This window comes from Giraffa tippelskirchi, chromosome 8, assembly GCF_054371585.1.
Source record: "Giraffa tippelskirchi isolate mGirTip1 chromosome 8, T2T-mGirTip1v1.2.pri, whole genome shotgun sequence".
NCBI classification, from domain to species: Eukaryota; Metazoa; Chordata; class Mammalia; order Artiodactyla; family Giraffidae; genus Giraffa; species Giraffa tippelskirchi.
In genome coordinates, this window is record NC_137282.1 from 7,975,969 (window position 1) to 8,001,594 (window position 25,626).

General features: G+C 39.9%; 1 protein-coding gene across 2 annotated transcripts; it reads right to left on the reverse strand.

Annotated features, from left to right (window-relative positions):
* Positions 1-460: 460 nt before the first annotated feature.
* On the reverse strand, positions 461-25,604 carry POLB (DNA polymerase beta). Of its 2 annotated transcripts, XM_081519150.1 has the most exons (15): positions 25,396-25,604; positions 25,015-25,072; positions 22,133-22,199; positions 18,370-18,444; positions 17,702-17,760; positions 15,825-15,874; positions 14,426-14,473; positions 13,303-13,354; positions 11,490-11,544; positions 11,320-11,392; positions 9,200-9,270; positions 8,443-8,529; positions 2,525-2,589; positions 1,679-1,818; positions 461-704 (listed from the first exon to the last, which is right to left on the reverse strand). In XM_081519150.1, the coding sequence occupies exons 1-15, from the start codon at positions 25,454-25,456 to the stop codon at positions 610-612; spliced, it is 1,056 nt and encodes a 351-aa protein (XP_081375276.1). In that variant the 5' UTR covers positions 25,457-25,604; the 3' UTR covers positions 461-609. The 2 variants fall into 2 exon arrangements, with proteins under 2 accessions (XP_081375276.1, XP_081375277.1); XM_081519151.1 differs by lacking the exon at positions 14,426-14,473.
* Between the last annotated feature and the right edge of the window lie 22 nt (positions 25,605-25,626).

The window sequence follows — 25,626 nt, forward strand, 5'->3', positions numbered from 1 at the left end:
GCCACAAAAAGTCGGACACGACTGAGTGCCTGAACTGAACTGAACTTAATTAGGGAAGCTCTTTCTGATGCATTACAATCAATTGCTACAGATTTCATTTAAGAGATAAACCACACATCTGTTCTTTATAAGTATTTATAACAAAATCAAATATGGGTCAAGCAAAGAAAAAAGTTAAATTTATGAAGTTCTCTAATCTCTAAAAAAGCCTGAACCCTCTTCCAGAGGCTGGCCTCTGGGTGTACCTTAACTGACTAATTTATAATCAGTAAACAGGAGGAAAGGTAATGAGGTAATGTGGTTTATAACATAAGGGCAGGAAATGAGAAAATAAAAATTCCCATTTAAGATTTGTTATCATCTCATCTCTTAATTCTCTCTACTGACCCTTAGTAAAGTGCGGTCATGAACAGAATATATAAATTAAACGTTTGCTAATAAAGTAAGAACTAGATCACAGTTGATAATCATACAAGACGTTTTATTGACTATAGTGCAGGTTATGGCATGAAGAAGAAACAGTTATTTAAAAACACCACAGACCCTTACACAGCAAAGCTTAAGAAATAAATTAAGACCCCTATCAGGCTGTGCCAGGGAGGACGGGCCTCACTCGCTTCGGTCCTTGGGCTCACGGTACTTCCACTGGATGTAGTCGAAGATGTCCTTCTCACTGTCCACGGGCAGAGGCTCCCCAGCAACGCCTGCAAGGAAGGACAAGAGACCTTCCTTGTGAGCCAGTTCTGGAGCTCAGTTACAGAGGGGTCAGCATTGAGAGCTAAATAGGATTTGCTTTCAGAGGGAAAAAAATAGTCCACAAGCGACTTAAAAAGAAAAAAGTTACTGACCTCCCTCAAGAGCTTCTGTTCACGCTTTGTCACACACGTATCACCAGTGCTACACAACGAACCTGAATACCCCAACTCTGGCCCTTTGAAGTGACCCTAATCCATGACTCTCCTCTCTGCTGGATCTCCCCTGTACTAGAGATAAGACTCCAGTGAGTTCCTCTGCAACTCAGACTAGCAGTACTGGCACTGCCCGGCAGCCTCCTAGCAATGCAGCAGTCCCGCCAGGCCCGCTGAAGTGACACCTGCATTCAGTGAGGGCCCCCCAAGGTCTGTACACACGCTGACACATGAGAAGCTCGGCCCCACTTTACAGTTTTAGGACAAAAAGACGAAATCTTCATTCTCCTAGTAGATGATAGTAAACCACACAATAAATATATTGTGAAATGTTAAGAAGATCTATAAAACAGATTTAAGCAATTCTTACTCTTTAAACTTTAAAAGTTTGGAGTCAAAGCTACCAAGTTTGGCCTGACACTGAAAGGAATAACACCTGAGTTTTTCAGAAATCTTGGAAGCACATTTAAGAAAACAAAAATCCTTTACAGCAATAAGAGTTTTTTCTTTTTTTACTGACCACGGAAGTAGAAAGAATTTAATCCATTCTAACACAGAAAATAACTAAATCTTGTCATCATGAGCCTTTAGCCGAGGGCCTGGGAACACCAATGGAGCAAAGCTTTCTTTGTTGCCTGAGGGACTAACAATACTAAAGAAACTACAATTAACTGTCATGGTTACTTAAACGCTCTTTAGAAAAACCAAAGTTGCTAAGCCAAAATATCCAGATGACTGGGATTATCGCCGATGCAGACACAAATACTCACCAGTGACGCCCAAGGGACGGATTGTGTATTCGTTGATTGTGAAGCCTTTTTCTAGGGCATGAGCTCTCATATTCTTATTGAAAATATCACTCCCAGTGAAATAGAGGACACCGCAGTAATACTGGTCCTTGGGTATCAACCTAAACAAAATGAACAATTGAGCAATCCTTTACTACGCATTTCAAACTTAGCAAAAATAGGACACGTAATCAGCAAGGCACAATACTAGCCTGTGCAGTCCAATAACCTGCAGAGGAGACCATCACTAGGACCATTCAAATGACCTCAACCGTGCAGTTAGTTGAGGCTTCAGTAAACTACGCTCTGCAAGGGGTGTGGACAAACCCAAAGGTGGTCTCAGGACCACCTTCCCCAGCGGGATCCACCTCATGCTGTGGAAGGCACCCTATTGAGAGGCAAATCCAGAGACAATAAAGCAGATTCTGTGGACAGTGTTATTCTTGACATACTTTCAGGCCAAGCACTGCCTACTGTAGGGACATACGGCACTTCAGGGGCTTCCCCGGGGGCGCTAGTGGTGAAGAATCCACCTGCCAATGCAAGAGACATAAGAGACAGGGGTCGGGAAGATCCCCTGGAGAAGGAAATGGCAACCCACTCCAGTATTCTTGCCTGGAGAATCCCAGGACAGAGAAGCCTGGTGGACTACAGTCCCTAGGGCTACAAAGAGTTGGACATGACTGAAATGACTTAGCAGCAGCATGGGACTCCAGAATGAAAATGGATCCTGGATATTTATGCAAATTCCAAGATATAGAGAGGGAGGAGGGAAAAGGAGGAAAGAAAGGAGAACTTAATAGGTCAGCAACAAATTTTGAGCAATACCTGATATCAATTCTCCTGTGTGGATATTCCTTTTCATCGTTTTTACTGGGAAGCTGGCAAACACCCTAAAATGGATATTTAAAATAATGTTTGAAGACTTTTTTAAAAAACTTAAGGCTTAATTCTAATCAAATATTGTTAAGTGTGAAGTTACTTTTGCTTTAAATGGAGGTGGTTTTAGAACTGTGAAAACCTGTAACTTAACTTTTCTATGCTCTATATATTATCACCCCCTTTGTACTGTAATACTTCATGACTACTAAAGAACCACAGGAAATAGCAGATGATGGTTCATCTGGCTTTTTTGTGACTCTGAACAAGAAAATAATCAAGGAAAGCATTAAAGACAGAGACCAGAACAAACAGAAAAAAGCAACTTGGAAGAAACAATGATTATTCAGGGAGACGAAAATACACACAAAAGCTATCGGTAATATTCTCAGATTACAGATATTTTATCCATGATACAAGGACAGAAGTCTACAGAAAAAGAAAACTCCAGGAAAAATTTTAAATCAAAATTAAAAATACGATAGAAGAATTTGAAATTGAAGATATCTTCCAGAAATTAGAGAAGACAGAGAGAGTACAATTGAGAAAAAAATTAAAAGATAGAGAACCGTTTTATTTCTTCTCTATAGGGGAGTTTTCATTATACTTCTGCAGTTTTCAAACAACAATTATCAAGGTCTGTTTTGTTATCTTTTCCTTCTCCAGAAAAATGGGAAAAGTTTATAGGCTGGGCAACAACCCATATATAAAATATGTAAAAAAAGAAAAACATCACCATTTTTCAAATTTAAAGCTTCAAATGCCACATTCCAAGAAAAATACACAAGTTACAGGCTTCCGGTTCTGAAGGGCAGTCGAGCTGGTACACACGTCACTAAAAGTCATACGTTTCACTCAGCAACACATAAAAATCAAAATCTAAAATGGTTATTTTCTTTAGCAACTCCTCTGGCCGAGAGATTAATGAATCCTGTTTATCTTCAAATATGAAACCTACCTTCTCAGGCACTAACAAGTTCCAACTCAACCTTCAGATGGAATTACCATGAGGTATTACCTTGCGGATATGGAGGTTTGAGCGCCATGGGCAATGATCTTGCTGTTCGTCACATCAGTAACAGGATTTCATCTAATGGCTTTGTTCCTTTCCTCAAGGCTAAATTTTATTTCCTGCACTTTCTCTGAAGTGCTGGTGTTAAAGAATTTCTCTGTGTTACTGTAAATTCTTTATTAGAGTGAGTGGATTAGTTTTGTTTGGCATTTCAATGAGGTAGTTTCATGCTGACTGTCTGAAATAAAGCCTCTTCCATTCTTCTAGTGTGGCCAAGGTTTCTTCTATTGTCCCCTGAATCCTCACTGTGATCACAGAAAATTGTCTTCTGAGGCCAAACCTGCACCAAAACACTAAAATCTGAGTGGTACTCATCTATATAAAAAGGTATCTAAATGCAGAGAAAATTGTTTTTTCTTCCAAATGTTATTATATTCACAGGAAGTTATATTAACTTTCCCCTATTCACAGGAAGAATACTTGAATTAACTAAAGACCATGAGTCCACAAGAAGATCTGGAATAACCCTGACTTTCCTAAGGTTTGATTACTATTAGTTTAAAGGAATTCATGTTTTAAAGGTAACTTTAAAAACACGGAGAAGGTTGTATCTTTCAAACTATTTAGTCAGCGGTTATAGCAGCAAGATATTCTGAAATCAACTGGATCGATATAGAGTGGAGTTTATTCCACTTCATAAGCTGAATTCATTCTGCAGCCCATTTCCTTTCAGAAACCCAGAGATCTTAAAACTTCTTTGGTTATCTTCACTAATGTTCTGTGCCCAGAGTCACTGCCCTGACTCCTGCCTGCCTGTCTCTCTCCGCAGAGATCTGCCGGGCTAACTCCCTCACCTCAAGCCTCTCCCCAGGTGTCATCTCAGTAAGGCCATCCTATTTAATACCTTCTCCTGAACTCCCTAGATGGTACCAGAGGTAAAGAACCCACCTGCCAATGCAGGAGATGTAAGAGACCCGGGTTTGATTCCTAGATCGGGAAGATCCCCTGGAGGAGGGCAGGGCAACCCACTCCAGTGTTCTTGCCTGAAGAATGCCATGGAGAGGAGCCTGGTGGGTTACAGTCCATGGGGCTGCAAAGAGTCCGACATGACTGAAGTGACTGAGCACACACTTACTTACTGTCTTAACCTAACATGCAACTTACCTACTTAATATGTTCACTGTTGACTAGCAGCCCCTTCCACGCCCCTCAAATAAAAGTACCACTTAAATTCACTTATCTATCCCATGCTCCTGGGGCAGAGCCTAGAACGCTGCAATGCTCAACACTGTATTTGGTGAACTGACTGAATACAGCCTCTCATCTGACCAATACCCCTTCTCCCCATTTTGTTCTTTGACAGCACCATCCTCTCTCTGTCCATCCCTTCTTCTGTCCCCCAATTTAATACCTTCTAGACTACTGCCTTCCTGTCACCGATCTATTTCCAAACAGATACACACTATTTTTATATTATTATTATGTTATCCTAGTATAACACTCTGCACAACTCTTTAAAGATTCAGTATCTTCAAAAGATATTTGTACAGACCCTTCAAAGTTTCCAGTATATGACCTAAATCTAACCTGCATGAGAGTCCTTTGACAGAGGGCAAGGATATCGTTTTACAGATAAGAAAATTAAAGCCTTATAGGAGTAAAGCAACTTGCCAATACTGCACAAAGAACTGGTAATGGAGCCCAGACCTTACATCTCTGTACCCAGATCTACTCACCACAATGCAACATGCCCACACCCACTCCCATCTTTGCCACCAGATGCAAATCACTTCTTACTGCCTCCAAAACAAAACGAGTTGAAAGTTGACCTGGAGTGCTTCTCATCCTAACAAATATTAACGACAAATGTCAAGACAGCAGGCTCACATGTGGCATATTCTAAGCCTCAGTAAATACATGAAGTACATGTATAGTGTGCAAACTTTATACACAAACCCACTTAGATGGATGCTTATGTCACAACAAAAAGGCCTTAGTCTCTTGATCTTACGGTCATTAAAGTCTTCTGTACTTTAAAAGCAAACAAAAAAACTGCTTTCTTATTTCTTAACCCGTTTTCTTCTGGGAATAGGTTTGGGAGGATTCCCTTTCTGGCAAGATCTGTACATGTGCTGCCAGGTATATACAAGGACTGAAAGGCAAGAGAGATCCAAGATTCCCACCACTCCAGTCCGTACCCCAGGATGGGTGAGTGGCCTTGTCTCTCACACAGCACAGGTTCTGTAAAGGCTGAACTGGCTGACTCTGCAGCATCACTGGGGTTTGGCTGCCCATGACCTTCTTAGCAAAGGATTCTCTTCTTTGAGTAGCTACTAGGAATTCCACTACCGTCAGCAACTCTCAGCATTCATGTACTTGGCTACCCACCTTCCTTCGCAGGTTACACCCAGCCCACCAGCTTGTAATCTGTCCTTGTATTCTCACTAGCTGGATTACTACAGCCTCTGCTGGTCCTCCCTCTGGATCTCTTTGGGCACAGCAGAGTGCTGTTCAAACTGTAAAAACATGCTTCTGCTTTTTTATTGAATAAACAACTTCCTGGTGGCTAATTCTAAAAACAGCTGGTGCAGTTCCCCAGGAGACAGCTCAGTGCCTTTCACAAATATGACTAGTGCAGGAAGACAGTTAGGCCACAAGAGTTCCCAGAATATGCTCAGGCATATCAGGACACTTTCTTACTACTTAAAAACAAAACAAAACAAAAAACCCCAAACTTGTCTATTATGCATTATTTTTAGAATTTTATCTGACTGAATGTTCTTTAAATATAAGATTTGTACACATTCATTTTGAGTGAATTAAAGACAAGCCAAATTCCAAAGTATGTTCATAGGGCACATACAAACCCTATTTTTATTATTAATATCTTGGGTGCATACACTTTTGGACACAGTGTTAAGAGCTCAAAACCTGACAGACTCAGGAGAACTGATAAAAATTTAATTCCCTAAAACTGACTAGGATTTTTATTTTTACCTTTCCCCAAGTTCTTTTGAAAATATTGATAAAGCGTGGCCAACTTAGACAATCCACTCTCATAGCCCATTAAAATCACCAGGCCGCACTTAACGGCATTTTCTGCACATGTAATTAAGTTACACAGGATGGACCATGTTTAAGCATGTAGTTCAGTGGCACAGAGCCATTCACACGGTGTGACCATCACCACCATTCATCTCCAGAGCTTTACCATCGTCTGCGACTGATACTCTGTCCCCTCTGAACACTCCCATCTCCCTGCCACCCTGCCCAGGCCCTGGCAACCACGTTCTAGTTTCTAAATGACGTGGTATTTCAATTTTCTGTCTCAACCATCTTCTACTTTCAGCTAAGACTGTCCAATCTACACGCTGAGACTTTTGCTAATTTCAGCCTATCCGCGCCCCAGAAGTACAGGCTCTTGCTCTTCAGCTGCACAGCTCACAGAAAGGGGAGCATGGAGAATGAGAGCCCACATGGTCTATTTAAGGGAGCAACAGACGAAGGCGGTTTGTTACCTCAGCCCTAAGATCTCTACTTGCCTCCAGTTTTTCCACAGGACCATTTATTAATCTGTTTTTGATCCATCGGCCATTTGTCTTGAGTCCTTGAGTCTTAATTCCCCAGGAAGACCACAGGACTTCGATGGTCCGTAGCAGTGGGTTTCTCAGTGACGCTCTGCAGGCGCTCCCCTACCTGTCATCTCACACTGCATGGCTCTTCCCCTGGACGTTCCATTACTGACCCTGAGGTCTTCTTTCTTTCATGCTGTCACAGATAATACTCTTCAGACGATTCTAATCTCACTTATTAATAGATTCTGAGTCAAAGAATATTGGCTATTTTAGGAAAAAAATATAATATGTCAAAGTCATTATGGATATTTTAAAAAGAGTGGATTATGCATAATTACTTATTCCATTTTCTTGATGAGGGTGAAAGAAGAGAGTGAAAAAGCTGGCTTAAGAATCAATATTCAAAAAACAAATCACAGCATCTGGTCCCATCACTTCATGGCAAATAGATGAGGAAAAAATGGAAACAGTGGCAGATACTATTTTCTTGGGCTCCAAAATCACTGTGGATGGTGGCTGCAGCCATGAAATTAAAAGACGCTTGCTCCTTGGAAGAAAAGCTATGACAAACCTAGACAGTATATTAAAAAGCAGGGACATTACTTTGCTGACAAAGGTCTGTATAGTTAAAATTATGGTTTTTCCAGTAGCCATGTACAGATTTGAGAACTGGACCATAAAGAAGGCGGAGCACTGAAAAACTGATGCTTCCTAACTGTGGTGCTGGAGAAGACTCTTGGAAGTCCCTTGGACAGCAAGGAGATCCAACCAGTCAATCCTAAAGGAAATCAACCCTGAATACTCTTTGAAAGGACAGATGCTGAAGCTGAAGCTCCAATATTTTGGCCACCTGATGCGAAGAGCTGACTCATCGGAAAACATCCTGATGCTGGGAAAGACTGAAGGCAGGAGGAGAAGAGGGTGACAGAGGATGAGATAGTTGGATGGCATCACCGACTCGACGGACATGAGTCTGAGTAAACGCGAGGAGCTGGCGATGGACAGGGAAGTCGGGTGTGCTGCAGACCACGGGGCTGCAGAGTCACAACTTAGTGACTGAACAACCACCACCACCGCCTATTCCAATGGCACAGATTATTTACAAGGGAGGAATTTTGAACAAACTCTTTACCAAAATATTCTCAGATCAGAGAATATACCCCCTCTAAGGTCCAGAATGTCCTATTTCCTGATGGACACTAAGCTACTGTGAGGTCACACTCAGAACACTTACTGGTCACACTTGTTTTTCAAATGTGTTAACTCCAGCGGGTACTCACCATGAACTTTGTTTCACCCTTTGACAGAGTGTCTGTAATAAAACGGACCTTTTGTAACTGCTCCACAACACGATGTAACAGTTTGGGCTGTAGAATCATAATCAGGGATAAGAAAAAAAAAGCAATTACTCTATTAGAGCAAGAAAGAATTTTTAACATGAGTTTTCTGATGCTCTCTGCATAAATGCCTAGTTTTCCTGTGCTATGACTACTTTTTCTTCTAACAGAAAATTCACCTTATCAAATGAAACCACTGCTTTTCACGAATACCATGACACCTCCAAACAGACATCATTTGTCTTTACCTGTTTGATAAACAAAAAGTTACCTGCTTATCTTTAAAAGGTATATTTTCCAAAATAAGAAACATTTGCCTTCATGGGTCTTCTAATAGAGGTAAAGTTTCTTAATACAATATTTTTAATAGCAAAATATTTCTATGTTAAAGCCTGAATATTATACTGGATATTTCTAAGGTATCTATGCTAGGCAATAAATAATTCTGGAAGTATCTTACTAAATTTCATCTCTTTCAAATCTTAGGCTGTTCTGTCAGTTCTCTGTGGAAAAACAATATGCATTCCTTTCAACAATTTACTTTTTGCCTTTCACAGAATTCTATCAGTACACAATGATTCAACTGACTTTCAGAAAGATTAAAACAAAACCTCATTCTGAAAATATTCAACTATCTCTTAGAAAATGATATTCCTTGCTGTGTAAGACTGATCACCTTTGCCTGTAAGTTCTGAGGTACCTGTTTGGCTGACTCAGAGGTAAAGCTTGGATGGGTGAGAAGAACATCCATGTCACCACTGGACTCTGCACCTATAACAGCAAAACACATGTACGGAATTCCCCTTGTGAATGTATCGGTGAGGCAAATATTGAACCGAGGTGATGACACACAGAAGAGTCTTACTTCTTACTGCCTAACTTGCTATTTCACTGTGTTTCACATTCAGAATTAGTTAAAAGACTTCAACTTTCTGTCCAAGCATTCAGGTTTATTGATGTAAACACCAGAATCACAGATAACAACAGTAACTGACATTAGATATGCACTGTATACAATTAGTTATAAGTTATTAAAAATGCAGCTAAGAAACTACTCAATAATGATGATAAAAACAATATTTAAATATAGCTTTAAAATACATCTATGAACACTAAATAAATATCTAAGACTCTCAAACAAACAATATAACTCTGTACTAATCAGAAAATTCACTTCAATTCTTACGAATGCATTCATTTACAGAATACTGGTAACTATTACTATTATGGTATTCTAGACAAGAACGCTAGACTATCTGAGCAGCTACCCAGAGACTTTCTGACAGCCTATTACCACTTTCTAGCCAAAACTCTAGAGGTGGCCACAGATTTAGTCAGACATCTATTCCAAAGTTTACATAAAGTTTTTCAATTTCAACTTTGTAAGATAATAGGGGTAAACTAGGTTGGACCATAAAGAAAGCTGAGCACCAAAGAATTGATGCTTTTGAACCATGGTGTTGGAAAAGACTATTGAGAGTCCCTTGGACTGCAAGGAGATCCAACCAGTCCATCCTAAAGGAAATCAGTCCTGAATATTCATTGGAAGGACTGACGCTGAAGCTGAAGCTCCAATACTTTGGCCACCTGATGCGAAGAGCTGACTAATTAGAAAAGATCCTGATGTTGGTAAAAATTGAGGGCAGCAGGAGAAGGGGATGATAGAGGATGAGATGGTTGGATGGCATCACCGATTCAATGGACGTGAGTTTGAGCAAGCTCCTGGAGATGGTGAAGGACAGGGAAGCCTGGTGTGCTGCAGTCTATGGGGTCACAAAGAGTTAGACACAACTGATAAAAAATAACAATTTTAAATTTTAGGTTACCCTTCCAAAATTTTGCATTGAGTGGTTCTTACTTTGCTCATATTCACATAGTAAATCAAGATCTAAAGAACCTGGCTGTTTTGAGAACTGGTTTTAAACTGGTGTTCCTGAGACATTAAACTTTGATTCATTATAGAGAACTTTGAAAATTGAAGTAAAGCAAGAAGCAAAAAACCTACCCACAGCTTCATTAGCATCTGGCCAGACAACAACTACCAGTATTTACTACACCTAAAATTATGTTATGTGAATGCTAAGTCACTTCAGTTGTGTCCGACTCCTTGTGACCCTATGGACTGTATGTAGCCTGCCCTTCTCTGTCCATGGGATTCTCCAGGCAAGAATACTGGAGAGGGTTGCCATGCCCTCCTCCAGGGGATCTTCCCGACCCAGGGTTCAAACCCGTGTTTCTTATGTCTCTTGCACTGGCAGGCAGGTTCTTTATAATATTATAATATAATAAAATTATAAGTTTTATTAACACTGGTCATCAAAAAAGCCCATGCTGGACTTCCCCAGTGGTCCAGTGGTTAAGAGTTCGCCTGCCAATGCAAGGGACATGGGTTTGATCCCGGTCTGGGAAGATCCCACAGGCCACGGAACAACTTAGCCCGTGTGCTACAACTACTGAGCCTGCGTGCCCAGAGCCCGTGCGCTGCAGCAAGAGAAACCACTGCAGCAAGAAGCCTGCTCACCACCAAGAGCGGCCCCCACTCGCCGCAACCAGAGAAAGCCACGTGCAGCAAGGAAGACCCAACGCAGCCCAGAAACCAAAACAGCAAAAAAAATCCCATCCTGTAATAAAATCAGGATGAACTTCCCCTAATTTACTCATATATTCCCATTTATAAACAAATACACTTAGCGAATACTACGAGGTCTTAGCGAATCTATGAAGTGACATAAATTACATGTTTTAAATCCATGTTTTTTGTATACATTAGCCAATTTTAACATCAAGGCATGAATAACCTAAGATTAGGAAGTATGTTACCTCTTCTGAAACTGCCACATACTGTAGCAATGTATTCAGAATCCACTTTCATAACTTCACTTAGTACAATATCCTAATAGAAGAAAAATTAAGTTAGTATTCTAAAAATGGCTTTTCACCAAGTCACATTCTCAATTCTAATTAAAGAGTATAATTCAGGGCATTCTTACTTGCATTTGTAACATTTCTTCACGAGGAATTCTTTTCTCAAAGTCCTCAAAATATCTATAAAGACAGAATAAGTAGACAAAAGATTTTCTGTAAAATTTAAATCTTGACATTAAACTGTTTACCTTATCGAGCATCTTTATACAAGCAGATATTTAAAAAATCAAGACCAAAATTCATTAAGAAGACCAAAATTGGGGGGGGCGTATGAGGAAAGGTTTACTCCTTAACTTGGATCAAAATCCTTAAGTGTCATACTTAGTGATATTGCAGATGTTCCATTCAAACTTATTTTAAATAAACTTCACATTTCAAGAGTAAATAAACATATTTAAGTTTAGTATGGATCCAAGTTAGACTGCTCCCTACAGGCAAATTCAGGAATTGCAATTTACTGCTTTTAAATCCTGAAAAATACTTGTATAAATATTTTAAAATATGATCCTACAATACGGATTAACTGAGACAACATTATGTTAAGTGAAAGTCAGTCACAAAAGACCGAATACTATATTATTTCATTTACATGAAATATCCAGAATAGCCAAATCTATAGACACAGAAAGTAGAATAGTGGTTGCCGGGGCTAGGGGGAGGAAGGGCAGCTGGGGAGAAATGGGGAGTGTCCACTAATGGGTTTGGGCTTTTCTGGGGATAATAAAAATACTCTAAAATTGACTATAGTGATGGTTGTACAACTCTGGGAATATACTTCAAAAACTCATTGACTTGTATACTTTGAAGTGGGTAAATTATATGGTATAAGAAATGCTATTTCAATAACGTTATTAAAACATTGTTGTTGTCCAGTCACTAAGTTGTGTCCGACTCTTTGCAACCCCATGGACCCCAGGCTCATCTGTCCATCGGATTTTCCAGGCAAAAATAACTGAGTGAGTTGGCAACTCCTTCTCCAGGAGATCTTTCCGGACCAGGGATCAAACCCACATCCCCTGCACCAGCAGGCAGATTCTTTACCACTGAGCCTTATCTTAGTATTAAATAACATCCAAGAGTGATAAATAAACTGTTTAAAACCAGTTCTCACAACAAGCGAGTTCTTCAGAAGATGTCCATTTACTATGTAAGTGCGAGGAGAGTGGGAACCACACCATCCTGATGTCTCACTGATTTGAAGTTTTGGAAGGTCAGGATAAATTTTCAAATATTGTGCTAAGGCATCATCAGGAAAGTTCAGAAAGTTATTAGAACTGAATGGCCAACAAGAAAATACAAGATCGGAGGAGATACAAGCTTATGGGTAGATATAGCTAATGCACTATGCGCTGTAAATAGTTAGAAAGAGGGCAGGTCTGTATTTCGCACTTGACAAAGAAATTACCCATGCTGACAGATGACATGTCTACTAGTTATTCCTATTCTGTTATTTTAGGTGTTTGGGTTTTTCAGTCATGGCCCATCTTCTCAGGTAGACTAAAATTCTTGAGCTACACTGAACCTGTTTGTATCCTAACCTCACGCCAAGTGCAGTGCTGTCAACAATGTATGCAAGAAATAAACACCCTGACTGACTGACGCCCTCCATTCTGAGTATTTTAAGAGGAAGTTCAGCCAAAGTCAAAGGAATGAGGAAACCAAACACACACACACACACACACACACACACACACACACACACAAAACACGTGTAAATACAGGGATACCTTCTACAGGAGTATGCAACAACCTTAACATTTCTGAACAGTAAAATGATTTGTGTTTAGCTAAGTCTGAAGACTTATGGGGTACAGAAGAATGGCTATAATTTTTTTTACTTTTATACTTCAAGTGTCAAAAGAAAATTTGCTATCTTACTTTAGCCCAATTCGTTGATGATGGTTCAATTTATCTTCATTTTTTCTGAGATCTGTATAGAAGATAAATAAAGTTAAGGTGCTAATTTCTGGAAAAAAAAAACATTTTCCGATTTTTGGGGAAAAAATGCTAAATTCAGTGATCCTTTCTTCAAAGGACTACCTAGAGAAACACACTGGAATAACTTTGAAAAGACAATGAAAAAAACTTTCAGATACTAAGGACTTGATAAAAGTGACTTCAAGTCAATGTAGTAAAACCTAACAGTTGATTTCACAATCATTTTTATTTACTGAGTCAAAATTTCAATTATAGCTATATAAAAGTACATACAACATATCAAGATCATACAAAATTTCACTGAGTACAGCAAAAAGCAGCCTTGTAAGGACCTTCTCTTGTTGTTCAGTCGCTAAGTTGGGTCCAACTCTTTTCAACTCCATGGACTATAGCCTGAAAGGCTCCTTTGTTCATGGGGTTTTTCTAGCAAGAATACTGGAGTGGGTTTCCATTTCTTCCTCAGGAAATCTTCCTGGACCAGGAATTGAACCCATGTCTCCTACATTGGCAGGTGGATTCTTTACCACTGAGCCACCAGTGGTGGCCACCACCCTTCTAAGGACTTATATTGCTTAATTTATGATTAATAGCAGCCACAGAAGTTCATTCATACTGTTCATTTGTTCATTCACTCTTTCAGTGAATTAATATTCTTTGTGTACTGATTTGTGCAGCCACTGTGCTAAAAATTCTGTTGAAAGGAGAAGTATTATTGTCATTTTTTAATCAGAAAAACTGTCATGTCTTAAATTGAAAGTGACTCAGTTCCATCTGGATGGTCCCTTAGTGGGCACGAACACAGGCATGAGCCTTGTTAAGGAAACGGCAGGATAAGTATGATTCAGAAGCAATGCCTACGGTCACCCCTGGGCTTTCCTGGGGGCTCAGTGGTAAAGAATCTGACTGCCAATGCAGGAAACATGGGTTCAATCCCTGAGTCAGGAAGATCCCCTGGAGAAGAAAATGGTTACCCACTCCAGTATTCTCGCCTGGGAAGTCCCATGGACAGAGGAGCCCAGGGGGGCTACAATATGTGAGGTCGCAAAGAGTCGGACACACTTACCAACTGAACGACAACAACAAATGGTCGCCTTATGTCCCCAAATTCTCTCTGGAGATATAAAATGGAGAAAGATAAGCACCTTTATGGCACACTGAGCATGTAATATTTATCATAGTTTTGTGCACACAAAAAACAACTAAGTATATGACCGAAAATGCAATAGAAATATTGAGTTTGTTATATATGTAGAGAGAGATCCAACAGCTATTACATTACGTATCTGTGAATAGTGAAATAATCTAAAACCATCACTGTAGATCCTCGACACTCCCAAGGGATGCAACTGAATACCTCTGAGGAACAAACTCTTGGCCTCTTTAATCAATATTTTACTCAGATAAATGATATATGCCACACGCAGAAAAGCACTAACCCTCCATGAGATGTAGGTATAGAACAAGCTCACTCTTAGCTATGAGATTCACACAAATTCTTAATAGTATGACTAATTAGTCATACCTTCTAAGAGTCAGTTATTATTTTTAGGTACCAAGCACTCTGCTAAGTTTTTACAGACATTACTGGATTAAATCACATAAGATACTATGAAACTATTTTGTAGCTGAGAACCTGAAGCATCACAACCATCTTTTCTAAGAAACTGGTGGAAACTGGATGTAATCCCAGGTCAGTCTCCAAAATCTCTGTTCACCTAATCATTAGGGTAGCTTATAAATAGTTGAGCCCACAAATATTAATCCCCAAATGCCATAGATGGGCTGTAATGAATCAATATAGTAAATACCCTTGAAAGCATGAAGAGATAGATTATGTTTAAAAGATTGCTATATTAGGTTTAAGGAAAATGTTTTACAATTACTTGACTTCTATTTTTATCACTTCTTTGAAAGCAAAAATCCCTTCAATAAGAATTGCAAGCCTCTTAACAGAATTTTTCTCAACATATATAACTTGGCTTTTAGGCTGAATGTACAGGATTTCAATGGTCTAAAATTTATTAAAGAAACAAAAGCAAGTTAGATCATCTAAAAATCTGCAAGTGAAGTTACTGTCTTTAAACCAAGAGGCCACCTCTTGCTCTTCTTGATTTTCTTCTGAATCATAGACCAAAACACAGTTAAAATGGGAATATAAACTACACTTAACATCTATTCTCTACTGTATAGTTAAAAAGAAAATCTTATCATTCATATCTCCCTGCAGTATGAAATGACAACCTATTCCAGTATTCTTGCCTGGAAAACTTCATGGACAGAGGAACCTGGCAGGCTGCAGTTCATGAGGTTGCAGAGTCAGACAGGACTGAGAATTGAGCATGCACATCATTCGTATCCACTAATTGAGAAAGGTTTTTTTTCAAGTTTCAGTTTGTTAGAGCATTACCAGTCCTTCAGGACCATATCTGACCTGAAATTAGTGACCAACTGTACAGACTCACCTTCTAACGTCTTAATTCCTTCATCTACAAACTTCCTTGCAGCAGATGGACTACAAAGAAAGAAAACCATCATTTCAATATCAAGTGAAACTCAGGATCCTTATAATAAATAACCAGTAATGTCTTCTCTTGTCAAACATAAAAGTTACTGGTGAGCTAAAAAAGACCTGCTAAACTATTGTGTGGTTACTTTGTGAAAGTCGTTCAGTCGTGTCCAACTCTTGACAACGCCATGGACTATACAGTCCGTGGAATCCTCCAGGTCAGAATACTGGAGTGGGTAACTGTTCCCTTCTCCAGGGGATCTTCCCAACCCAGGGATCAAGCCCAGGTCTCCCGCATTGCAGATGGAATTTTTACCAGCTGAGCCACCAGGGAAGCCCAAGAATACTGGAGTGGGTAGCCTATCCTTTCTCCAGAGGATCTTCCCAATTCAGGAATTGAATTGGAGTCTCCTGCACTGCAGGCAGATTCTTTACCAGCTGAGCTACCAGGGAAGCCCAAAAGCCCAAAGTGGTTACTTTGGTAATGTTCAAATCCTTGAAGCCTTAATCTAGGAAGACAGTCATGAACTTAGACATGAAAAAGACATCCAAGCAGCTAGGTGTCATAATGCCCATGTACTTTACTCATAAACCAGACATACAGGCCCTTGAAAACTATTCATTCTTGCAAATGAGATTTCATAAGGGCTTATTATGTGTCAGATAATCCTCTAGGTGCTGAAACTACTGCAGGAATAAGACAAGGGCCCTGCTCTTACTTATTGACACTTCAGTGGGGAGAGAGAGAGAATAAATAAATATATAAACAAAGAAAATACCAGGTAGATGAATTAGAATAGGGTACTATGACAGAGTGGCTGGTCTTCTTTAGATTGGGTGATGAGGGAAGGCCTCTCAGATGATAAATAAATTGAGATTTTAATGACAAAGAGCCTTGGTACAGAAACTGTGTGGTACAGAAACTGATATTTGTATCAGGAAGGCAACATGGCACAGAAACAATGTATCTGAATTGAAAGCTACCAGACCTAGGTTCTGATTCTGACCCTGCCACAGCTATCTCAGTTCCCATACTGTTTTCTTGCCTGGAAAAAGAGAACACTGTAACAGATGCTCTGTAAAACAAATGCTAACATTTTATATTGATCATTGTTTTGGGGCCCCAAAGAGCTATGCTCCTTTTCCACATACTAGGTTTAGGAATGTGACATATTTTAAAATAACTTTTATTGAAAATGCTGCCATTAAGAAACAATCATCATGTACCTATGCCTCAATCTATCAGGACAATAGTTAAGTAAAGTGCTGCCATTAAGAAACAATCATCATGTACCTATGCCTCAATCTATCAGGACAATAGTTAAGTAAAGTGCTATAGTCCTAACATTTTGGTGTTAATCTTTACTCTGTTGAGTATCAAATTTAAGATAAAGGTGCCTCCATTAAGAAATACTTGACTGCTTGTCCCAAACTCATATGCACTGTGCTACAGAAAAAAAAAAAAAGGCATTTTAAATGTTTAAAATAAATATGACCAGAGGCAGAAGAGACATAATTTGGAGGCAGTGATAATATGCCCACAGAACAAGTGCTAACAGAGCTCAGAGGAAGGAAAGAGTATTTCTGGCTGGGGACTCAAACTGGATTCATCAGGGAGCTGACAGGTGTCTGGAATGGTGCTCTTAAAGTCGAGGCAGCAACTGAAGAACCAGCTTCAAACATGTAAAGTATAGAAGAGGGAAGTATGTGGGCAAAGGCACAGAGGTGGAAAGGTACAGGTTTTAAAGGGAAACAGCAACTTCTTTAGTTCGGCTGACACACAAAAAATTAAGCCAACCCTATGACTGTGTCTGCTTAAAAAAGAATTCTTACCCAATGCCACTAACTCGAGTCAGGAAATTGATGGATGAACTCGTATCATCCTGCCGAATCTTTAAGGGAAAAAAAAAGTCTAACAATGATTTAGGAATTCTTTGAAAACTCAAATGATCTTATTAGAAATACACTAGTCTGCTAAGAGACTTATTAAGGGCCATTACATTTGCCTGGATAATCCATGCAGAAGTATTCATGTATAACCTCAGTGGTTACAAGTGAGTAAGAAAGCAGATGAAGATGGCTCATTTCACATTCATCCAATATTTTTTAAAGGCTTATTCATAAAAGACCAGAAGTGATACAATTACTATCATCAGAATAAAATAAAACCATAAAAAATGCTTGGGAGGATTTAAGGATTAAAAACTCTAAAAGATAACAATCACTTAGTCTAAGTTTATAATCTCCCTTCTAACTGGTAATGAAAATAAAGAAATAATTCTATCAAAGAGGCTAACAGTCTCTTAAATGTCACATAAAGTAAGTGAACATTTTAGAGGAGCCATATTTAAAATTTAAAATACAGGACATTTAGAGAGCCATAAACTGCTCCTTCCTTAACCTACTGAGTCTCATGGAGGGGGATGATATCACCTACTCTGCAATGGTGCTACATAATAGCTGTCATAATTATCAAATAAACAAATAAGTAAAAATTTTACCTTTTCCAGTTTACGCAATTTTCCAGTAGCTAAAAACTCATCAATTTTTTCAGCAATTTTTGTTCCTACTCCAGGCTACATAGAAAATAAAAAATACAAAAGTCACATAAATATAACACTTACAAAATCACTAGAAGATAAAAGTAAAAAATGAGAAATGAAAAACCAATGACCATTACATGATCATTTTTCAAAGGACACAGGTAATTGAGCACCATTAAAAATATATATATATGCTCCCAAAGACAAAATGCTTAAATGACTGCCAAAAGAAAAGCCCTAATAAGACAATTCTAAATGACTCTTGCTTTTTAAAAAATTAACTTTTGTTGTAGAAAAATTAGAAACTACAGAGCTGAATAAAGAAAAATATTAGCATCATTTGTTAATTTCATCACTCTGAAAATTAAAATAAACTATAATCTTGCCACTTAGCATCTGCTATATACTATAGACTTTTTTGCAGTCATTATATACACATACATACACATATACATACATAGACATGCAAAGTTATCTGTGTATGTATATATGTAAGTGTATATATATGTATATATATATATATATATACCTACATTTTTCTTACAAAAATAGAATCACACTGCTTTATAAAGTGCTTTCACTTAAAAATACATCATGAACAAATTTATGTACCAATAAATAAGTATAACTACAACCACTTTAATGACTTCATAGTGTATCACTGTATGCCGCTGCTAAGTCACTTCAATCGTGTCCGACTCTGTGCGACCCCATAGACGGCAGCCCATCAGGCTCCCCCATCCTGGGGATTCTCCAGGCAAGAATACTGGAGTGGGTTGCCATTTCCTTCTCCAGTGCATGAAAGAGAGAAGTGAAAGGGAAGTCGCTCAGTCGTGTCTGACTCCTAGCGACCCCATGGACTGCAGCCTATCAGGCTCCTCCGTCCATGGGATTCTAATGTATCATAATTTACTTAAAAATGCCCTATAGGAGAACATTTGGATGGTTCCAATTTCTGATATTATAACAATGCTGTTGTGGACTTCCTCTGGAACAGAGGAAGCTTTCTCAAGCTTCTGCATACCCCAGCACCACCTGGGGAATGTGTTAAAACACAGCATGCCATGTCCCGCCCTAGAGTTTCTGATGCAAGAGAATGCATTTCTAACAAGTTCCCAGGCAAGGCACATGCTGCTGGTCTGGGTACCACACTTTGAGAACCACTGCTCTAAACTGCACAGGCCAACGTGACAGTGACCAGCTCTATGTGACTACTTAAGTTTACATTAATTAAAATGATAAATTCCTCAGTCACATTAGCCACATTTTAAGAGCTCACTGGGCTTCCCTGGTGGCACAGTGCTAAAGAATCTGCCTGCCAATGCAGGAGATGCAAGTTCAATTCCTGGGTCAGGAAGATCCCCTAGAGAAGGAAATGGCAACCTACTCCAGTATTCTCACCTGGAAAAAGGAGAAAGGAGAAAGAACATTTGGATGGTTCCAATTTCTGATATTATAACAATGCTGTTGTGGACTTCCTCTGGAACACAGGAAGCTTTCTCAAGCTTCTGCATACCCCAGCACCACCTGGGGAACGTGTGAGGAGAAAGGAGCCTGGTGGGCTATAGTCCACGGGGTCACAAAGAGTTGAACACGACTTAGCGACTCAACAACAATGAAAGCTCACTAGCCAAATGTGACTCATGTTCAATAAATATACACTGGACAGCACTGCTCTAGAATATAAGCTCTAAGACAGCAGAGATTCTATCTTTCCACTGCTTTATCTCTAGCACCCGGATGAATACCTGGCATACAGGTGCTCAAAATTTATGAGCTAGTGAATCCTTGTATAAATATATCTCTACTGGTTTCCTTAGAATGAATTGCTCAAAGTGGAACTGCTGGGACAAAACACACACACATACATTTTGCCAACATTCTGCCTCATTATCCTTCAGAAAAGCTATAAATAACCAACACTTTGTTCAGCAATAAATGAGTGTCTTTCTCCCCAAATTGTTGTCCTCACTGTATATTTGATAATTTGGTGGGCACTATATAATTGAATTTGCAACCTTGATGTACTAGTGAAGTTGAACTTTTCTTCATGTTTATTGGCCCTTTTTAGTTAAGCGTTCAACAAATATAACATGTGCCAGTTACTTCCTACTGTCTCTTAGCCTGAAATTCACCCTTCTATATTCTTAATTGATTTAATGTTAAATAAGTGTCCAAAGACCACTGAATGCATAGCCAAGCTCTGAAAATAGCAAATATAGGTACAAGTGAATAAAAGAAGTAGAACAAAAAGGGGAAACTGCTTGCGTTTCTCATTTCCTAAAGCAGAAGATACATACAGATCTGAAGCAATTTTGGCCTAAGCTACTTTCTAAATCTAACATTAAGGAACTAAAGGCAAAACTCTCATTCTGGAAATTTAAAGTTTCTAGATTACTGAGAAGCACTCACACGCGCCAGAGAGTAGGTCCATGCTTTTCAAATTAACAGTGAAAATCCAGTCTTATGCAAAATGAATTTTGGATATTTCTACATTTTTGTTAGAGATATACCATGAGCTCAGATTTGGGATGAGATGCATCAGAACTTGTCAAAAGTTTGCCTCTAACAAATGAGCAGGCTATCTGCAATTACCATAAAGAAAGAAATTCAATGGTGATAAAAGGGAAGCAGAAGTGGTAAAACTGGGTCAGTTTACCAAGACAGAAACTCATAATTAAAGTCTAAGGTATTTAAAACTTGTTAGGCTAGTCTGTTTGGGGAGGATTTACTGAAGTTGAGAACTGTTAATGACACAAAGGATTTAAAACCCCCGAGCATAACGTGTGAGTAATAAACGAAAGGTGAAGATGTGACATATAATTAATGTGGATCTGTCACTCAATCATAAGATGTGTAAGATTGGTGGTAATGTTATAACTCTGAAAAGTGAAAATAAAAGAGCAGTTATCGGTCAAACTCTACAGTCTCTCATAAGAAAATTAAGGACAGTCAGATACTAATACCTAAATTCTAGAGGGCTTTCGTGAGACCTACACAAGTAGGTAAAGAATAAAAGAAGGTGGCAACTATCAGAACCTCAACTTCTCAAAAAGTCATGTCAGTTTGATATTTTTAACAACAAATGCATAAGATATGGTCCTTAATCTTGAGGAACTTAGAATCTTTTATCAGTACGAAGACTTCCCTAAGATATTCTTAGCGACGTTAATGCAAATTACCAAGAGACGCAGGTAAACCTCTAGAAACTGTGACGCTGCTAGCATACAGGACTTTATGGAAATTACAGAGAACAGGGCTAAATGCCACACTATGCAAAGGGGCTTAATCATGAGCTTATCATAAGTAAGTAAGATCTCCTTGGGAACAGTAACTCTAACTCACATAAATCCCTATACGTGGGGATCAGAAGGAATAGCGAGTGAGCAGATGTGCTAGTACCAATCTGTTACCACACTCTTCTTAAGGACTAACTCTCAAGCTGAAAATCAATGTGAAAATGAACACACATATACATGGCAAAGTGAAAGAAAACTGTAATTACATATATTAAAAAAACTTTTTAACCCACCCTCTCCTCCAATAAACACACTTGGAGCTTGAAAAAGTATGCTTGAGATAGCATTAATATTATTCCAAGAAAGCAGTGAAATTTGCCTGTTTGGGTCAAGGGCAATTTCAGAGGCAAATTTCATTTTGTGGGAAACCACCAAACTGGTACACGTGTGAATTCTTCGATCAACTTGCTCACTAAACTTACCAGTTTCTTAGCTTCCGCTCCACTCTTTATTTTGTGTGGGTACTTTGCTATCACAGATGCTGCTTTTCTACAAGGGAAAAAAAAAAGGAAAACCAATTAGAAATCCAGTGAGGCAGTTAATTTTTCTTACACATACAAGCAAATAAGCAGCTTAAACTTTCACCAAGATAACTAATTTCCCACATCTGTGTAAAACTTAAAAAACTCAATGAGCTGACAAATCACCCACATCTCTAACTTTTAAAAGTATCCTGAAGATCCTCACATTTGAGAATAACACATATTTAATTGTCTATGTAAAACTAGGGTGATTTAGGAAACCAGTAGTTTTTCCTTTTGGGGGTTAAATGGAAAATATCATTGAGCCTTTTTTAAAATAGCTGTGCTGTCCTGTGCTTAGTTGCTCGGTCGTGTCTGACTCTATACATACATATATACATTTATATGCCATGTGCTAAGTCACTCAGTTGTGTCCGACTCTTTGCGACCCCATGGACTGTAGTCTGCCAGGCTCCTCTGTCCGTGGGGATTCTCCAGGCAAGACATACTGGAGTTGGTTGCCATGCCCTCTTTCAGGGGATCTTCTCAACCCAGGGATCAAACCCAGGTCTCCCACATTGCAGGCAGATTCTTCACCATCTGAGCCACCAGAAGTGAAGTGAAGTGAAAGTTGCTCAATTGTGTCCAACTCTTTGCAACCCCATGGACTATACAATCCATGGAATTCTCTAGGCCAGAATACTAGAGTGGGTAGCCTTTCCCGTCTCCAGGAGATCTTCCCAACCCAGGGATCAAACCCAGGTCTCCCGCATAGCAGGTGGTTTCTTTACCAGCTGAGCCACAAAGGAAGCCCTTAAAATAGCTAGTTTTTAGAAACTGTTCATAATAATCTTTCATAAAAAATATGCAGCTAGTAATATTCAAACTACTACATACGAAACTGGCTTACAGACAGTTATTTTAAAATTCATGGCTTAAAACTGTATTCCCCTGTGTCCACATAGGTACCAGTTGTTTTTCATTGCTCTCCTTTCAGTTCCACTTAAAGCACTGACTTGTGATCCTTGCCATCTCTACACATACCCCGTTCAGCAACCTGGCGACAGACTGGGTCCACCCTGGGAGCTCACTGATGCTATCCTGTCTATACTTTCAGTGCTAAATGTAGATTAGCACTGATGCCCGTACAGAGCAGCACTTCTAAATCTGAAGCATAAATATTGGATAGTCTTTGGACCTTAGTTTTTCATTCTGTTCTAGCACATGTAAACCTTTAGACCTGGATTTGTTCTGACTTCTCTATTAGTCTATTACTGATAATGAGTCTGGAAAGGTAGGTTGAGTGCCATCTGTGGATGAAATTGTTTCAGCAAAGACAAGTAGTTCCACATAATTGGCACTATGACACAAAGCCTGAAAGGGAAGACGGGTTAAATCATGAAAGGCCTTTTGTATGCATGACGCTTTGGGGCTTTATCAAAGGAAAGAGAAAATATTTAATTATTTAATGTGGGAGAATGACAAGATCAGATAACTATTTTCAAGAGAATACTTTGGCCACATCATAAGAAATGTGTATGGGGAACTGGGGGGTGGGGAGGAGCCTTCAGGGGTGTAAGGCATCACCTGCTTTTCCAGACTTATTTCCCACTCAGACTATATCCTGTAAACAAACTGAATTACTGACTCCCTAGAAAATGAAATACCCCTCATGTCTCAATGCTGAGCCTCATTTTGTTTCCCTTCTCTAGAGAGTTCCTTCTCTCACTTATCTCCCATTTTGGGCTCCTTCAAGACCAAACACCTCCTCTCTGAACCTGACTCAAACAGAATATAGGGTTGGATATCTCTCTAATTTTTAGATTATCAAATGTGTGGACTACAGTACAATTACTTTACCTAGAAATTCAGAAGAGGTAAAGAAAGGGAGTAAAAACAGATTTTAGTTATGTTGAGTGGGAAGGAAAGAAGGAAGATGAGTTTAGTTTTGAAAAGGTAGAGATAAAGGTAATACAGGCTTGAAAACCTGGAGAAAACTATGAACACAGATTTGGAGTCATGGACTAGTATTCAAAGCCAAGAACGATAAGACTGCCAATTATAGAAGTGAGAAAAAAGGGCTAAGGGCATTAAGAGGTAAGAGAACAGAAGGTTGTGCCATTATGGAAGTCAAGGTGAACGTCACTGAGAGTTCAGTAAGATGAGATGTGGGTGAGAGGCTTTCAGAGAAACGGCAGGGTGGAAATTATAGTGCAATGAGATAAGGAATGGCTGGGGATGCCGAAAATCAGACAAGCAACATAGATTATTCAAAGTTAACTGTAAAGTGGAGAAAAGAGAAGGGTGCTAGCTCAAGGGCTGAGGAGAGTGAAGAAGACTGCTTTGTTGCTCTTAAGAGTTGAGGGACTGGACATGCTTCCAGGTTAAGAGGACAGAAGTATATGGATGGGGCATTAATGGCCGGGATAAGGGCCCTGGTGAAATGGACAAGGATAGGCTCCAAAGGGTGACAGAACACCCACTGACCAAAAAGATGGAGACATTCCCTTGATCCACATCCATTTCACAACACAGGCCTCCCTGTCTTTCATCAGGGCTTGAAATCAAACTGCACTTTCAGTGATTCACATTTGCTGACGGGAAAAAGTAAGTATTAGCCTATTTTCAATCAGAACTGGCAACTAATCAAAACGGATCCTACAGAGCTCTGCCAATTCTCCCAGAAGTATCGCAGGAAGGTGCCACCAGAGTCAATACCCTCAGTTCTTGCTTTTTTTTTTTCTCCTTCTGCAGATGGTTCAAATATCCACGGGGATCCTCAGCCCCGTCAACTGCCACACATCCCAGAACGCATGCTACCAGAGAACGCTGTACCGTCCCACCTGTAGGCATTGTATTTGTGGATAGCCTGGTTCACGTTCTTCTCAAAGTTTGCGAGTTCTGAAAAGGCAACAAGAGGTCCGAGTGAACAAGAGCCACGAGTAAACAACCAAGAACCGAGTTTCCTGGAAGGAGGCGTTAACAGCCTCTTAAGGCACCAGTGAGCACCCAGATCAAGCACACCAGATCAAGGCAGCTCAAGCGCGACTCGAGGGTCCCCAGCAGCGCTGACAACAGGCCACCGGCGGCGGAGCGAAGGCAGGCACCGCAGACCCCGCGCTGAGAGCGGCCGACTCCTCCTGGGCTGTCAGGACGGCAGGGAAGGAAGGGAAGGCGGCGGGGAGGCAGCAAAGGAGAAAGACGGCGGCGCCCGCCGGACTAACCTGTGAGCATGTCGGTGATGCCCCCGTTGAGAGTCTCCTGCGGCGCCTTCCGTTTGCTCATGGCGGCCCGCGCCCGAGGACCACTGAGAGTTCACCGCCCAGGACTGCCCCCTCTCCCAGCTCTGAGGAGACGCCGGGACTCGCCGAGGGGGCAGGACCAGCCCAGCGGCGGCGAAGCCAGAGCGACCGGCTGAACAATGGCCGCCTCTGACAGGGGGCGCGGCGCGGCGC

What these genes read in the sequence shown, in the direction of transcription:
- POLB (XM_081519150.1), bottom strand. Translation starts at nt 25,456, where the DNA reads ATGAGCAAACGGAAGGCGCCGCAGGAGACTCTCAACGGGGGCATCACC. An exon ending in CATCAACGAATTGGGCTAAA is followed by an intron (nt 11,545 to 13,302) that starts GTAAGATAGCAA and finishes CTGTCTTTATAG; the next exon opens with ATATTTTGAGGACTTTGAGA. An exon ending in CCGTCCCTTGGGCGTCACTG is followed by an intron (nt 705 to 1,678) that starts GTGAGTATTTGT and finishes CCTTCCTTGCAG; the next exon opens with GCGTTGCTGGGGAGCCTCTG.